Source organism: Elephas maximus, chromosome 3, assembly GCF_024166365.1.
Source record: "Elephas maximus indicus isolate mEleMax1 chromosome 3, mEleMax1 primary haplotype, whole genome shotgun sequence".
Taxonomy (NCBI): domain Eukaryota; kingdom Metazoa; phylum Chordata; class Mammalia; order Proboscidea; family Elephantidae; genus Elephas; species Elephas maximus.
In genome coordinates, this window is record NC_064821.1 from 110,388,599 (window position 1) to 110,404,222 (window position 15,624).

General features: G+C 42.8%; 1 protein-coding gene across 3 annotated transcripts in view; it reads left to right on the plus strand.

Moving 5' to 3' along the window:
• The window catches only part of CACHD1 (cache domain containing 1), a 295,097-nt gene extending 280,572 nt beyond the window's left edge, over positions 1-14,525 (plus strand). Inside the window, exons 24-28 of one of the 3 annotated variants that reach the window (XM_049879478.1) lie at positions 99-250; positions 1,860-2,021; positions 3,270-3,347; positions 3,993-4,094; positions 12,539-14,523. In XM_049879478.1, coding sequence (XP_049735435.1) covers positions 99-250; positions 1,860-2,021; positions 3,270-3,347; positions 3,993-4,094; positions 12,539-12,777 — 733 coding nt within the window. In that variant the 3' untranslated portion in view covers positions 12,778-14,523. Of the gene's footprint in view, positions 1-98; positions 251-1,859; positions 2,022-3,269; positions 3,348-3,992; positions 4,095-12,538 lie in introns of all 3 variants that reach the window. The other 2 variants (XM_049879479.1, XM_049879480.1) reach the window with 2 other exon arrangements.
• Positions 14,526-15,624: the final 1,099 nt, after the last annotated feature.

A 15,624-nucleotide genomic window follows, 5' to 3' on the forward strand; every position in this document is an offset into this window, starting at 1 on the left:
CAAGTAGTTCACAGCAGTAGTAAGTAATGGAGCTCTTGAGAGCTGTCTCCCCTACCCCACACTGCCTTCCGGAGCTCTCAGGATCATCTTTCCGGCAGGGACTGTTTTGGTGTGCTGGATTGTGAGTGGTGCATGGTGGACAGCGATGGAAAGACCCACCTGGACAAATCCTACTGTGCACCCCAGAAGGAATGCTTCGGGGGGATTGTCGGAGCCAAAAGTCCCTACGTTGATGATATGGGAGCAATAGGTATGTTCGTTGGGAACCCAAAGCAGTTAGGTTCTTGAATACACGTTTTCCTGCCTACATACTAGGACAGAAATCTTAAAATCATCTTCCACTCTACTTCCCTGATCCCTTTGCCAATAGTTTTTAGTTACAAAACCAAGGCAGATAATTACCTTCAGAGCTGGCTAGATACTCTGTGCAGAGAGAGTGAGCAACCATCTGTCCTGCCAAATTTTGCTGGCCTGGAATTCATTCCCATAAAGCTTGTTCTGAGAAATAACAGGCCTGATTTCCGCATGGCTGAACTCTGGAGTCTATGTGAATGGGCGTCCCAGCTGTCAGAAGCTCCAGGCTCATTATGCAGAGAGTGACCACTGCATGCCTGTTTTCTGTTGCTTCCTTCCCTTATGACTTTCTCAAGGCCAAAGTCTTGTGACTGCAAATCAAGATTTAGGGCCTTAGGGTCAACAGAAGCCAGAGCTACCCAATACAGCTGAAATGGTTAGTGGGAGGGGGCTCTGTAGGGACAAAAGGCCCTGGGATCAGCCTTCAAGACCCCGAAAATACTGCCTACGAAGCTGTATCCCTCAGCTGAGATTTTCTTGGTGTCATTCTGGAATTAGCACCAACTCTTAAAGCTTAGAGTCTCTGGATGGTGCAAATGGTTAAGCATTTGGCTATTAACCTTTTAAAAGGCACCACCCAGAAGCACCCTGGAAGAAAGGCCTGGCAATCTACCTCTGAAAGATCATAGCCATTGAAAACCCTATAGAGCACAGTTCTACCGTGACATACATGAGGTCACCATGAGTTGGAATTGACTCGGTGGCAACTGTTGTTTTTCATTGCTTTATTTTTACTTAAAGCCTATTTGGCAGGGGAGTCAAATTTTTAAATCTTCGGTTAAATACCTTGCTTTTTAACATCTTCCTACATTAATGTGTCTGTAGAAGAAAGGCTCACGTGAGGAAGGGTTTGAGCTCATAATCACTACTGAATTCCTGTAGTAACGAATTACTACTATGTTGCTACTGAACCAGATGAGGACATAGTTGAAGTGACCTTGTTCCAAGAAATCACTTATGCCCACTAGCATTTTCCTATCTAAAAAGCACAAATGGTATCTTTAATGGGAACCCATAAGCTTTGAAATTTGATCTGTTTGGCACATACGTATTGTACCTGGTACCATTTATTGCAGTGGATCCATCACATGACCCCCAAAGAGGCCCGTATTGCATTCAACTCCGTACTCGGTGAGTTTCCTTCTCTTCCGAGAATAACTCATACCCCAGGGAGCCAGGACTCTGTTAGCACTGGATCCTGCATATTTAGACGGTTCTCATCTATCCATTTGCCTTCCTGGTCCTTGCCAATTGTGCTTTTACTCTGCTTAGCAACCAAGATTTTAATTTGAGACCCAGGGACTAAACAAAACCATTGATTCCACATTCTGGAATCCTTCTGTGAGGAATTCAAAGCTTAAAGCAGCTGTTCTTACTTATCTTCCCCAAGTCCTTTCCTGTTCTGTTCCTTTCCATTTCACACACACACCTCTCCTGCCAGCCCCACCTCCTCCCACATTTGGGAAATATTTACAAGAGACCTCTGTTTGTTTATTTTAATGAAGGTGATGAGGTTATCACATTGAACATGATTAAAAGTGCCCCCGTGGGTCCTGTGGCTGGAGGTATTATGGGATGTATCATGGTGCTTGTCCTTGCTGTGTACGCCTACCGCCATCAGATTCATCGCCGAAGTCATCAGCATATGTCTCCTCTTGCTGCTCAAGGTGAGCTAAAAATGAATCCCAAAGTTCTCCAGGAGGCAGCAGCCTCACTTGGGTTGTTCAAAGGCTGGAAGGACAATGGCCAGTTGTCCTCATGGCTAAGGAATTACAAGAATGGTGTAAGGGATTAATTGTCCAATGGCTAGGAAATTACAAGAACGGTGCTATTTTTTCAGCTTCTGTGGAGTAGATTCAGAAACCCCAAAGCCTGCTTTTTTTCTTTAGCCCACCGCCCATTCCTTAAGGCTAAACCCCATGGGCTTCATTTGAATTCCCCAGAAAAATGCCTGAATCTCCTCTCTTCTTACACAGCCTTAGCCTGTAGCCAGCGTCTGTAATAAGCCAGTCCCAGGGGCTGGGATGCTGAGTGGGAAACTTCCTTCCGTGATTCCAAAAAGACAGGTGAATCCAGATGCCCTAGATCACAGCTGGCAAGAACATGAATCTGTTATACTGCAGCTGTTGTTGTACAGTGTGAGTGCACACACATTTGAATGATCACAGCTCTTAAAAAAGGATAAGTAATCATGGTTTCGATACCAAGAGTTTTTAGCATGGTATCTGTGTTTGTTTGCAAGGGCCAGGCCATTTAATGCCATACCCATCCTTCTCTGAAGTCCCCTAGGGATGGCTTGACCTGACCTCTGTGGAGATAAGGCTAACTCATCATCCTTCCTGGACTCAGTCAGGAGCCACTTAGCTCACCATTGCAGCAGTAATGATGGGTTCATTTGAGAATGTTACCCTATGGCCACTGTCCTGAAGGCCGATCATGGGGTATTTTGTTGCCTGGTATAGTAACAGGGATATCACAAAGTGCTTTCCCCGGGGTAAGATTGGGCTAGGCTGAGAATGACTGCAGTCCAGCCTTACCTTATGCTTGGCCCTTGTAGGACTTTGTAAGCCCATTTTATAAACATAGCAGTGGTTTTAGCCCCTATTCCTTCTGTTTCAGGTACTTGGGTATTCAAGATCTGTTGGCCTCTATTAACTTTTTTCTCTTCTTTCTTCAGAAATCAATTTCCGATGTCTCTTGATTATGCACTTCTTGTTCTTCCTCTTCTGATTCCCGCCCCCTTCCCTTAAAGAATAAAAATAGAAAAAAAGAATTGGTTCACTCTTCTCCAAAATGTGATTCATTCTTGATGGAATGCTGTCACCCAGACATCAGACAAGCACTCAGCAGGGTATTAAAGCGGGTGATTTTGTTTGATTAAATAGTCATATTTCTCTCTTTTTAATGATGGGTAGAAATGTCAGTGCGTATGTCCAACCTGGAGAATGACAGAGATGAAAGAGACGACGACAGTCACGAAGACAGAGGCATCAGTGAGTATTTGGCTGCCTCGCCGCAGAAGGTGTCGGCAGGAGGCTAATCCAGAATAGATATTCTTTCTTATATCCTTTTGGCTTATATTAAAATTTAAGGAGCTTTGATATGGTGGGTGTTTTTCTTCCTCCCTTTTTCTTTAGGAATGAGTGTATAGATGTTTGCTTTTTTTAGAAAGTCTCAAAAGATTGTATGATGTTCTTTGTTTTTTAGTTAAAGTGCTTTGACATAAAACAGCTCACCCTACCCTTTCCTTCCCTCCTCCCTGTTACTTTCCAACATAGTATTTTAGAAAGGAAATCTTCGGGTATATATTTTTTTTAATCCCTTAAATAGTATATACAAGTCAGAAAAACTAAGAGTATTTTCTTTGTCAAAAGAGAGTCCCGTTAGTGCTGAGCTACCTGTTCGTCAAGAACCTAGAGCATAGCTTCTTGATGCCTGTTGGAGATACATAATTAAGTACCTCTAACTGTACCCAGCTCAAAGGCTAATCCTCAGAATTTTTTTAAAAAATTACTTATTCTAGCTCTCCAAAGAATAACTTTGCCAACATGTGAATGTGCCTGCTCAGAGCAGATGTGCTTGATCTAGTGAAGATACTTGCGTAAGAGTGAGTATTAACTGCCCTTACCTTCCCACAGTCAGCAACACCCGATTCATAGCCGCGGTCATTGAACGGCGCACACACAGTCCAGAGAGGAGGCGTCGCTACTGGGGCCGGTCAGGAACAGAAAGTGATCACGGTAAGGCCTGGCTTCCTGCATTTGAGGACTTGAGGAACCTGGGAAACTCCTCTGAGCCAATGCTCATACCCCTTCTCTCCTTCTTTCTGAACTTAATTATTTTGACATAATTTTCAAAAAATATGCACTCCAGCATGGCACCGTTTTTTAAAATCCCCTGGGCAGCTTTGCTCATGTCTCAGCACTCCCAGACATCAACCACATGACCTCCAGACACACAGTGTGCTTCTTAGGTTTTCTTAGCATTCTCATCTCCATAAAGAAAAATCTAGATTGTCTAAATGGAACATGCTTTCCACCCCACATGATTCTCAGTAAACCAGCATCTTCTGAGGTCCTGCTACCCAGTGTTGCTAGTCGGCAAACACCAGCATCATTAAGGGTACTCCCAGCCACATGCTCTTGGCACATGACAAGTGTCCACACAGGCTGTCTTCTGGCATTTCCCTGCCCTGACCTCCAGCCTTGGCTAGGAGGGCGAAAGAAGAAGAGTTCACCAAGGAGGCATCATTTGGACAGAGCATCAAAGGATGACTGAAGTCAAGTTAGAGGCAAAGGGACTAGTGTGTGCCAAGGCAGAGCATTGTATAACATGGTGCCTGTAAGATGCTCTGGAAGAAGTGGCTACAGACATAGCTGAGATCAGGGTTGGGGCCAGACTGTGAAGAGGCACCAAATGCTGAGCCTAAGAGTAATGACGCCCACACACTCTGCCAAAGACTTGGCTGTAGCACGTGGCTTCTTACCTTCCCAGTGTCCTTATTGCTCATTGTCGCAAAGAACAGCAGATACAGCCTAGTCTCTAAGCATCACTGTTACAATTCCACAAAAATATAACAGGAGTTGTAGGACTTTTCTTGTAATTGTAAACTCTTTATTTCTCAAGATGGCTGTTTAATTCTCCAGAAATCTCTATTTTCTTTCCGGAATCAGGTGTTTTTTTAAAGCATAAATAATGCATTTATGCTTCTTTGACTCAGCTTTCTCCACATCTACGTTGAAAAACAAAATCTTCAGTGTGTTCCCATACCTGTGCTGAAAAATGCAGGAGTGAGTATTCGTCAAAGCAACCAGTACCCTTTATACTATAGCCAGCCTTCAAGCTCCCTTTGGGAAACAGGCAAAGCTAAAGAGGAAAACGGTTTTGTAAATCAAAGTCTGTTAATCTGGGCTTGGAATGACATTGTCTGCATTAACCAAATAGAAGTTTTAGTTTTCTAGGGTGAGTCAAAGCAGAAGTTAAATTTTTCAGTTTCTTTGGCTTTCTGGCTTTTTTCCCTAAAAACCTTTGAACCTGCATAAAATTCTTCTGCCAAGCAGTTCTGTGCCTCTTCTCCTTTGAATAATAAAACAGGTCTGAGGCTACTAAAGTTCAGCAGAAATAATTTCTTATTCAGCGGAAATACTGGATCCTTTTCTCTCTCTCCTCCAGTAGCAACTGCATCAATACCAAATTGGAGCTCTGAGTGACGACGTTTCGGATGTCCCGTTAGGGCTCCCATTGTCTTGGTAAAATGGCATGTGAAGCACCAGTTCAGATGAAAGGAAAGGTGCAGTGTCAGAATCTGGAATCCGAGAAATCTAGCTGAGGGCTTGGGTTCTTTCAGTTTTCACAATAATTGGATCCCTCTTATCCCCAAGGAATGAAAACTAGTTTCTCGTGCAGATGGAGTGCAGCGCCAAAGGAAGGAGAAGACATTGACGTTCCACATAATTCCAAATGCACCACAAAATCAATAGTGTTTAACTACAAGTTGTCATCTCCCTAAACCTGTGCAGTGGGTCAGTAAAAGTGGCAGCATCAGGTTAATTGTCCCTGGGATGCCTAGATGATAAGCTGTACCTGTACTGAAGTGGTTAAGAGTTCGGCTGCTAACAAAAAGGTTGGCAGTTCGAATCCACCAGCCGCTCCTTGGAAACCATATGGGGTAGTTCTACTCCGTGTCCTAATGGGTCGCTATGAGTCAGAAATGACAGCAATGGATTTTTTTTATATACGTTAAACAGGAAAATCTAACCTAATCGTTTTGTCAGCACGCTTCTTGCTCATCTGTGTATTCTTCTATCTGGTCAATTTATCGGGCACCTAGTATTTGCTAGGCACTGTGGAGAGATTTAAAGATGGCAACATGTCATTTCTGCGAGGCAGCATCATGTCGCAGAAGAGCTTATGAGACAGGGTCCAGAAGAGCTTGCTTTGAATCCCACCTCTGCTCATTTTTACAAGCTGTGAGATCTTAGTGAAGCTACTTTGGACCACAGTTTTCTAGTCATTAAAATGGGATTGAAAATTCTATTTCAACACTAACATTCACTGTAGCATTATTCACAGTAGCCACAAGGTGGGAACAACCCAAATGTCCAAAAATGGATCAACCAAATGGAGTACAGACATACAATATTATTCAGCCATAAAGAGAAATGAAGTTCTGATATATCCTACGACATGGATAAACATTGAAAACATTACGCTAAGTGATATAAGTCAGACACAAAAGGACAAGTATTGCTATGCTATTATGTGAAATGTCTAGAATTGGTGGCTGTACAGAGACAGAGGAGTCTGGGTAATACAAATGCACTCAGCTGCTAACCTGGAGGCTGAAGGTTCAAGGCCATCCAGAGGCACCTCAGAAAAAAGGCCTGGCAATCTACTTCTGAAAACCATCCACTGAAAATCCTATGGAACACACTTCTGCTGTGACATAAATTGGGTTGTCATGAGTCAGAATCAACTCAATAGCAGCTGGTTTAGAGAGACAGAAAGTAGATGAGTGGTTACCAGGGACTGCGGCGAGGGGAATGGGAAGTCATTGCTCAATGGGCACAGAGCTCTTCTTGTAGCCATGAAAAAGGTTGGCTACCAATAGCCATGATGATTGTACAACAACATGAGTGTGATTAACGCCGTTGGATTGTACACTTGGAAATGGTTAAAATGGCAAATTTTATATCATGTCAATTTTACCAGAATTAACAAAATTTTTACTTCATAAGGTTGTTGTGAGGATTAAATGAAATAGCACATGACTAACAGGGAGCTCAGGGTTGGCCCCCTACATCCGCACCCCCCCGTCCTCAAGGAATTTATAATCCAGGAAGAAACTGTAAACGAATGCATGTATTCACTACTCGATGGGATTGCCATGGATTAGAATCAACTCAACAGCAAGCAAACTCCGCAAGACTCCAAAGGCAAAAGCTGAATTTAGAGCCTTGTGGAGCAACGCAAGGCTGTTTTCTAGAGGTGCATAGATTTTATCAGTTACTCTCTGTGGCCACTAGATGGCGAATGAGTCCCCAGAAGGACCTAACATCCCTTACAATCAAGACCAGTTTCTTAGGAACCTTCGGATACATTAGCAGAATGCAATAGACCAGAAGTCTAACCTTGACCTTCTATTCTTTGTGGGCACCTGACCGCCATCCTGAAGCCTGTTTCTCTGTTGAGATTGTCTTTGCAGAAACTTTTCTATCTATGCCTTTGGACAGGTTTTTCCTTTGAAAGTGTTTTTAAATATTTTTTGTGATTTACATACGCTTTCACCTCTGTGAAAACAGGGACCATATCTGACTTGTTTGTTTGTTTATTTAAGTTTTTCTATTTTTCCAAGTTATACATGCACAGAGTTTAGAGTCAAATAGTTCTACAAAGCTTGTTATGGGAAGTCAGCATCCCTGATAGGCTTCCCAGTTTTTCAGTTCCTAGAGGTAATGACTTTCAAGTCTTTTTTTGTTTTTTTTTTTTAATTGTGGTAAAAATATATATAACAAAAGATGTGCCAATTCTACATTTTTTACATGTAGCCCACGTCTGTCTTCTTCGTTACTGTGTTCCCAGTGCGCAGCCGAATTGCCTGGCACTGAGAAATACTCGTTAATTTGTTGAGTGAGATTATGTATTTGGCTTTCTCTTGCTTCTCCAGAACATGCTACCACCCACACCACCCCCCACACATGCACACAGACACACACACGTTTTCATTAATTATTGAGGGAAGAAGCCTAAGTTACAGAGGGGTTACAGAATGGCCCCAGTGTAAGAGTTTTCTTTGGGAAGGGTCTTTGCTGTGGTGCTCATCAGAAAGCAATAGCAACAGAAATGAGGGGTATGTCCAAGTTGTCTCGATGATAGCTGCACCATCACCACTACCCTGCGTATGAACCCCAGGGCCTGTGACTACACAGGTTTAGGATAGGCCTGAACTCTCTATCAGAACTCCTCGGTAGAACCCAATGAATCCTGGCATGCCTTCATTTGATGACACTGATGAATATGAAGCCAGACAGAATCATAGATGATAATAAAAAAAATTCATTGGTGCCATTGCTTTGGGGGTGTAGTATGTGTTTTTTTTAAGTGCCTGGTTTGTTAAAATCTGTTAAATATATCTATCGTGAAGATAAATAAGGCCCTGTATTCCAAGAAAGAATTTGCTAGTGGACAAGACAGATCAGTATTATAATGTGGAAAGCTCTTAGAGACGTGCACAGGATGCCTTGTTAGCTCACAGAAGCAGCACCAGACCCCGTGTGGGTTGACAGGGTTGGAGGTGGGAGGGAGAGAGCTGGTTGGGAAGGCTTCCTGAAGAAGACATTCAAACTGAAGCCTGAAGTATAATAGCAAGATGAAGGAAGGTGGGGAGGGTGAGCCAGGCAGGAGGAGCACCATGAGTTTAACACCATGGATGTTAAAGTGAATTGTCTGGGTGCTTGTAATGAGCAGAGACAGGAAGCCATCCAGAAGGTATTTGGAAGCAAAGTGAAGGGAGCCTGGTACTAAAGTTTGGCCAAAAATAAACAACATAGATACCGAAATGTTGCTAAAATGTACATTAATCCTTTACACGTACAGCACAAGATAGTTTTAGCATACACAGTACTCTAACTGAGGTTCTAGAGCCTAGCATCCAATCTTAAATTCCAGACTCAGCACTGCCAAAGCTGAGAAACTTATTCTGGCTCTTGGTCTCTCAGTCTTGTTAATGGCATCACTATTTCCCCAGCCTCTGAACTTAGAAACCATGACCTTATTCAAGAATGCCATTTCCCCTGGTATCTTCACCAGTCAAGCCCATTTGGTCACCAAATTCCATCTACTCCATACTTGAAAGGTCTCTTAAAGAGGCCAGCTGTTTGCTCACTTCCAAACACTGCTCTGACCTTCAGGCCCTCGCCATCTCTTCAGGGCCATGTTCAGCCCTCTGTCCACTGAGCTTCTGATCTCTCCCTCCTTCGGTCTTGCCTCCCTGTTGTGCCAGCAGATCATGTGAAAGCACACCTTCTATCACTACCACCACCCCATTGCCCATTCTAAATCCTAACTTCTAGCTTCAACCACTCTTCTCTGTCTGACCTCAGCCTTCCAGCCTCCTCATCTCCCATTCTCCCCCACACCACCCTTCACTACACACACACACACACACACACACAGGGTTTTTCACCATTCCCAGAATCCACCAGATCTTTTCAGGCTACCAAACCTTTGCATATGCTTGCCCCACGTCCCGGGGTGGTATAAACAGTTAACACGCTTGGCGGCAACTCAAAGGTTGGAGGTCTGAGTCTACCCAGAGGTGGGTGCCTCAGAAGAAAGTCTTGGTGATATACTTCGAAAAAATCAGTCATTGAAAACCCTGTGGAACATAGTTCTCCTCTGACATACATGGGGTCTCTATGAGTTGGAGGCAACATGACGGCAGCTCATTGGTTGAGCCCTTGCCTGTAATACCTTTTCACCCCTTTCTTTACCTAGTCACCCCTTTCTTTCCCATCAAGAGCACCTTAAGTGTCGCCTCCTCTAGTCTCCCAAGAGAGTTAACTGGCTTCAGTCTTCCTTCATTTTGTTATTCCTGTGTTTTAGCACATGTATGTACATTTTCCCTTCTTGACCTTGGCTTTCTTGGGGATGCTCAGGCCTCATCTTACCCCTTTTCCTGGTTAGCCCTCAGCCCAGCTCCTGACACCAAGGAGGCAGTCAGTAGTGATAGACACATACACCAATGAAATCTCCCCCTTCTACACTAGATTCTTTGAGGCTACAATCCTGAGAGTTTCCCGCTAGATATTTCCGTGTATGTGACCCACACGCTCTCAGAATCAATGTGCACAAAACCAAGATTCGTTTTCTTCCCTGAGACTCAGGGTCTCAGAGTGCCCCTCTTTAGTCATCCTGACTCGAAGGTGTAGTCGCTTTAACCACCCCTCACCTCCCACACCCTTTCCCATCCAATCACTCGCCAACTTCTTCCATTGTTTCGTCCCCTGAATATCTTTCAGTCTATTTAATTCCAATCTAGTTTTACTTTCTTCACCTTTCATCAGGGCTGTTGCAATAACCTCTAACTGCCACCTCTCTCTTCCTTCCATTCATCTTCCAAATTGTCACCATAACTATCTTTTGATCAATGCCATTTTTTGGTCTTCTCAAAACCTTGTAATGTTTTTCCATTTTCTGTCCTCTGACATGGCTTTTATTATCTGACTTTAAGTTACCTTTCCACCTTCCAGTTGTCTTTTCCTCCAGCTACCTGCTAAGCAGTCATCCTAGCCACATGGTACAGGAATGGCCTTGTGTTTCCATGACTCTGTCTCTATTCGTCCTCTTCCCTTTCCCGTGTCTACTTACCAAACTCCTGCTCATCCACTGAAGCCAAACTACAATCTGAAACGTTCTCACACCATCCAGCCAGAATTGGTTATTTCCTCTTCTGGATTTCAGTTATACCTCAGTTCTAGCACTTATAGAGGGACAGTGATGGTTCAGTGGCAGAATTCTCACCATCCACGTAGGAGACCCGGTTTTGATTCCCAGCCATTGCACATCAGCATAGGCACCACCCATCCATCAGTGGAGGCTTGTGTGTTGCTATGATGCTGGGAAGGTTTCAGTAGAGTTTCCAGACAGCGACAGACTAGGAAGGAAGGCCTGGCAATCTGCTTCCAAAATTCAGACAGTAAAAGCAATATGGATCACAACAGTCCGGTTTCCTTATGCGTGGGATGGCCATGAGTTAGGGCTGATTCAACGGCAGCTAACAAGAACAACATAACACTTAACATTTTCTGCATTCAAGTAAACCTAGGTTCCTGAGCATCTGTCTCCTATTGTGAAATCCTTAGGGAAAAGAGACGCCTCTTATTCATGTTTCATAGTCAGCCCTTCCCCCAGCTTCAGTAAATGAATAATTGAGTTGAGCTATGCTTGCACTTGTTTAATTTCTCAAGCACTAGCTTTTGAGCTCCTACTGCAGGGCCTGTATTTTCATCTGGGTGTCTACTGCAGTGCCCAGAGCCATGTCTTATGTGTAGTAGGTGCCCAATAAATATTTGTTGGGTGGGACTATTAAATGATTCTATCATTTGAGAAATGTTTCACTGAAGACAGAATTGCCTTTCTCATTTTTGCATGGAGCAGGCATTCTCAACCACCAACTATTCCTGCTTGGCTGTGTGCAAGCACATCAATTTTGCAGCCACAAATGTGACGAGCACAACCCACGGGTGAGCGCTGATTGATGCTAACTGTAGATGCGGCGGAAATATTAATGAGCTGTCACTTCTCAACGTTTTTAAAGGGGATTTTTGCAATATTTAAAAACATGCCAAGGTTCCTGGCATGGAATCCTTTGATCAACAGCGGAATTTTCTTTTGAAACATGTATTACTTAGAATACTAAAAGAAATTAATCTTGCAATACAGTGAGCCAGCTTATACAGAGAATAGTTGATTCCTCTGTTAGTTCTGTGGGCATTATAGATACATGTGTGGAGTTGGTGTTTTTTTAGGTACTCGAACTTGGGAGGAGTTCCTTAGCTTCTCTTGATCATTTTTTCCCTCGCCTATCTGTAAAATGGACATGGAAGCAGGTGCCTCATTGATATGCTGGAATTATATGAACTAGGTGCCTGCCCTGTTCTGTTGCAGGTGCAGGTAAGGGTGGGGTGGCCGTCACTTTTGTTCTTACTGTAGCATCACATCCAGGCATTTTGAAGCCCAGTTTCCCCACTGTTGTAAGTGCAGTTAGGATCTGTTTCTCAAAACTGCCCTTTTTTCTCTTTAAAATAAGAATTAATCTTATTCTGGGGAGACATGAAGGAGGATAATTCCCAGTGTTAGTGGTGGTTTCCTCTGGATGCTAGGATGATGTGGACTGGTTTGAGTTTTTATTTTGTTGGTTTGTGGGTTTGGGGAGGGGGTTGTATTATTTTTCGTATCCCCATGTTCTCAATTGTCTAAGTTGATTATGTATTTATTGTGTCATTTTTTAAGGAGAAACACTTAACTAATGATCTCTTTAAAAATCAGCCACTTTCGATCTGCAGACAGTATTTGCCCTCAAATAGCACCCAGATAGGAATACCTCCCAGTACGATCTATAAATTGTAAGTGAAATCTCCTTCCCTCTTGAAGCTCTCAACTGCTCGTCTTGTTCATTTTCTAGGTTACAGCACCATGAGCCCACAGGAAGATAGCGAAAATCCTCCGTGCAACAATGACCCCTTGTCAGCAGGGGTTGATGTGGGAAACCACGATGAGGACTTGGACCTGGACACCCCGCCTCAGACTGCTGCCCTACTAAGTCACAAGTTCCACCACTACCGGTTACACCACCCCACCCTTCATCACAGCCACCACTTACAGGCAGCCGTGACCGTACACACAGTTGATGCAGAATGCTAACTATCTCCTGGGCTCCATGAGAAGACAGGACCTGGGAGATAGTGTTCAAGAGAGAAAAAGAGCCAGCACAAGACCCACAGCAAGAGGCCCCTGTGTGTGTGCTTTGTCCAGCGTGGTTTAACTCATTTCCTGCCTGTTCACATGTTTTAAAAACAAGTGAAACAACAACAAAATCACACTTGTGAAAATGTGAGGCTGGTGCTGAAGCGGAGGGGAAATAAGCCTGATTAATGAACCTGCCATAATACTAGTGGAATGGAAAAGAGGCAAACCTCCAAACATAGAGATGAAACCTTTAAATGAAACAGTGAGAACCTTCCTTAAGCTGAGCCAGAGGAATGTTCTGAGCAGCCAGAAACACTCAGCTCTCCTTAACTGGAAGAGAGGAAAAGCTGGGCAACCCAAGACTGGGAATGTGGCGCATCCTGATGTCAACGTGTGCTTTGAAGATTTCACTTTGTTTCTTGGCGGTACCTAGATACCACGGTGGCTGTATGGAACTCGAGTTAAGCTCTGAATGATGCATCTCAAAATTTCTAAGTAAAGGATTATTTTTCTACTATTTATTGAACTTTCAAACATTCTCAAACTTTGGGGGGAAAGAAAAAGAAACACATGAGAAATTTCCAGCAATCATCCCTAGCTGTTTTGTGTGTGATGAAGTGGTTCTTTGATTAAGGAATCCTATTTCTTATTTAACTGATAGAATCCCACTGCCCCACTCCACAAAATGAGAAAATGAAGAAATCTTTCTCTCTGACTTGTTTACGTGCATTTTCTTTAGAAGATCATTACATGGAAACCCATCCTTCTTTGTACTGCAGTATTCTTTCTCTGTTTTTGACAGGGGGAGGGAGGAGCAGGGGAGGCCAAGAAGTGTTTAAAGCAATTTTATGTTTCTCTCTAACTCATTTCCACTCCCCATACAACGCTTTCCTTAGGCGTCTACAAAACCTGATATTACAACTCTCGCCGTTTAGCTATGGGAGAGTGGTTATTCTCCTTGTTTTAGAAATGTTACAGATTAAAAATACAGCCTACTTTGAGTCTGAGAATACTAAACACCTAAGGAAAGACGTTTTTAACATGGTGAAATTTTGGTTCTTAATTAAAGATTTCTTCAGAAACCACAGTGAAAAGCTGCTGCCAGGTATCTGAGAAGTTCTCCATCAAACTGCTCTATGATTTCTACAGGAATTAATTAATCAAATCTGGCTAATAGAACATGGGGCTTTGTAACCTTAAAGTAGTGTTCTAATTACGGTGATGTATTTTAGCTTCACATTTTGTGATTCAAGTATGTTATAAAGACATTCTTGCACCGTGTGTGTGGTAAATCTCCGTTGATATGTAGTTGGAAAAAAAAATTCACCTAATAATGTTTTAATGATAGGGTATTATGATATAATGTAAAAACAAATTGGCTCTTCAGCAGTACAGAAAGTAAACTGTATGTGTGCTATCAGGAAACCCCTTCATACTGTGTATAAAATTGCAGTCTAGTGAAATAAACTGTATGCAATGGACGGTGTTAGTGGCTGTGGTGATTTGTGAACATACCCTTTCTGGTGCCTCAGCAAGTTGCATGCACTTCGTAACCTGGCAGGTCAGTTGCCAAACTGGAAGTGGGCCTCCTGACAGTGCTGCAGCTACCATCAGGGGCTTCTCTGTCGTCTGGGGCAGACAGAAATTTAAGAATATAATGGGGTAAAGTAAAAAGCAAACAGTAAAACATGTAGAACATAGCTTCCCTTTTCTGATCATCTGGAGCCCTGGTGGCACAGTGGTTAATAGCTGTGGCTGCTGAGCAAAAGGTCAGCAGTTCGAATCCACCAGTCACTTCTTGGAAAGCCTATGGGGCAGTTCTATTCTGACCTATAGGGTTGCTATGAGTCAGAATTGACTTGACGACAACAGGTTACAGTTAGAGGTTTTCTGATCGCCTAAATCGGTGCCATTAATAATAACTAAATTGTTATTCTGTAGCTGCTGGAGAGATTGAATGAGTTTTCTGTGTCTTCAGAAAATTACATCTTTCCATGGGATACTAATTTTTTTCTCTCAATTTGAGAAGCCCTGTGTTATGAAACTAAACTCTTGAAAGGAGGAATTTGGTGTTTTCCAAGAAAAGAATCACAAAATCTAGAGCTTAAAAATGAGGTATTTATTGCCTATCCAAAGACAATAACAGACATGCACTTTGTGTCTTTCACGATAAGAATCTATCCTATCCTGAACTTCAGGAGAAAGTAAGTTGAATGCTTGGAGTCCCTGGGTTGTGCAAACAGTTAACACACTTGCTGCTAACCAAAAGGTTGGAAGTTTGAATCTACCCAGAAGCACTTCGGAAGAAAAGTCTGGCGATCTACTCCTGAAAAATCAGCCACTGAAAACCCTACAGAGCGCAGTTCTACTCTGACACACGTGGGGTTGCCATGAATCGAGTCAGTTCAAACCTGCAGCTGATTTAATTTGAATGCTTTTACCTGAATAAGAAGAACTTAACTGTATTACAGCTTCTCTGTAGAATATGCCATACAGATTTGGGAAATGTGATATGAGGTTTTAATCTTCTAAATTACCTATTATCTTCTTCCCTAAGCTTGCAGATAATTGTTTAAACATTTGTTGTTGTTCAAAAAGGAAAAATGTGTTTTTGCAAACTTTATTATCATGGTGACAATTATTAGTGCCATTTGCTCCTGAGATACCATTGCTGGTTAAACTAGGGACTTTCCTGAAATCCTGGAGAGGTTGTATCACCAAGTCCACACAATGCCTATAACCAACATTGTTTATCAATGTCAGTAAGTATCAGAAGCTCAGAGATGCCCAGGTCACTTTATA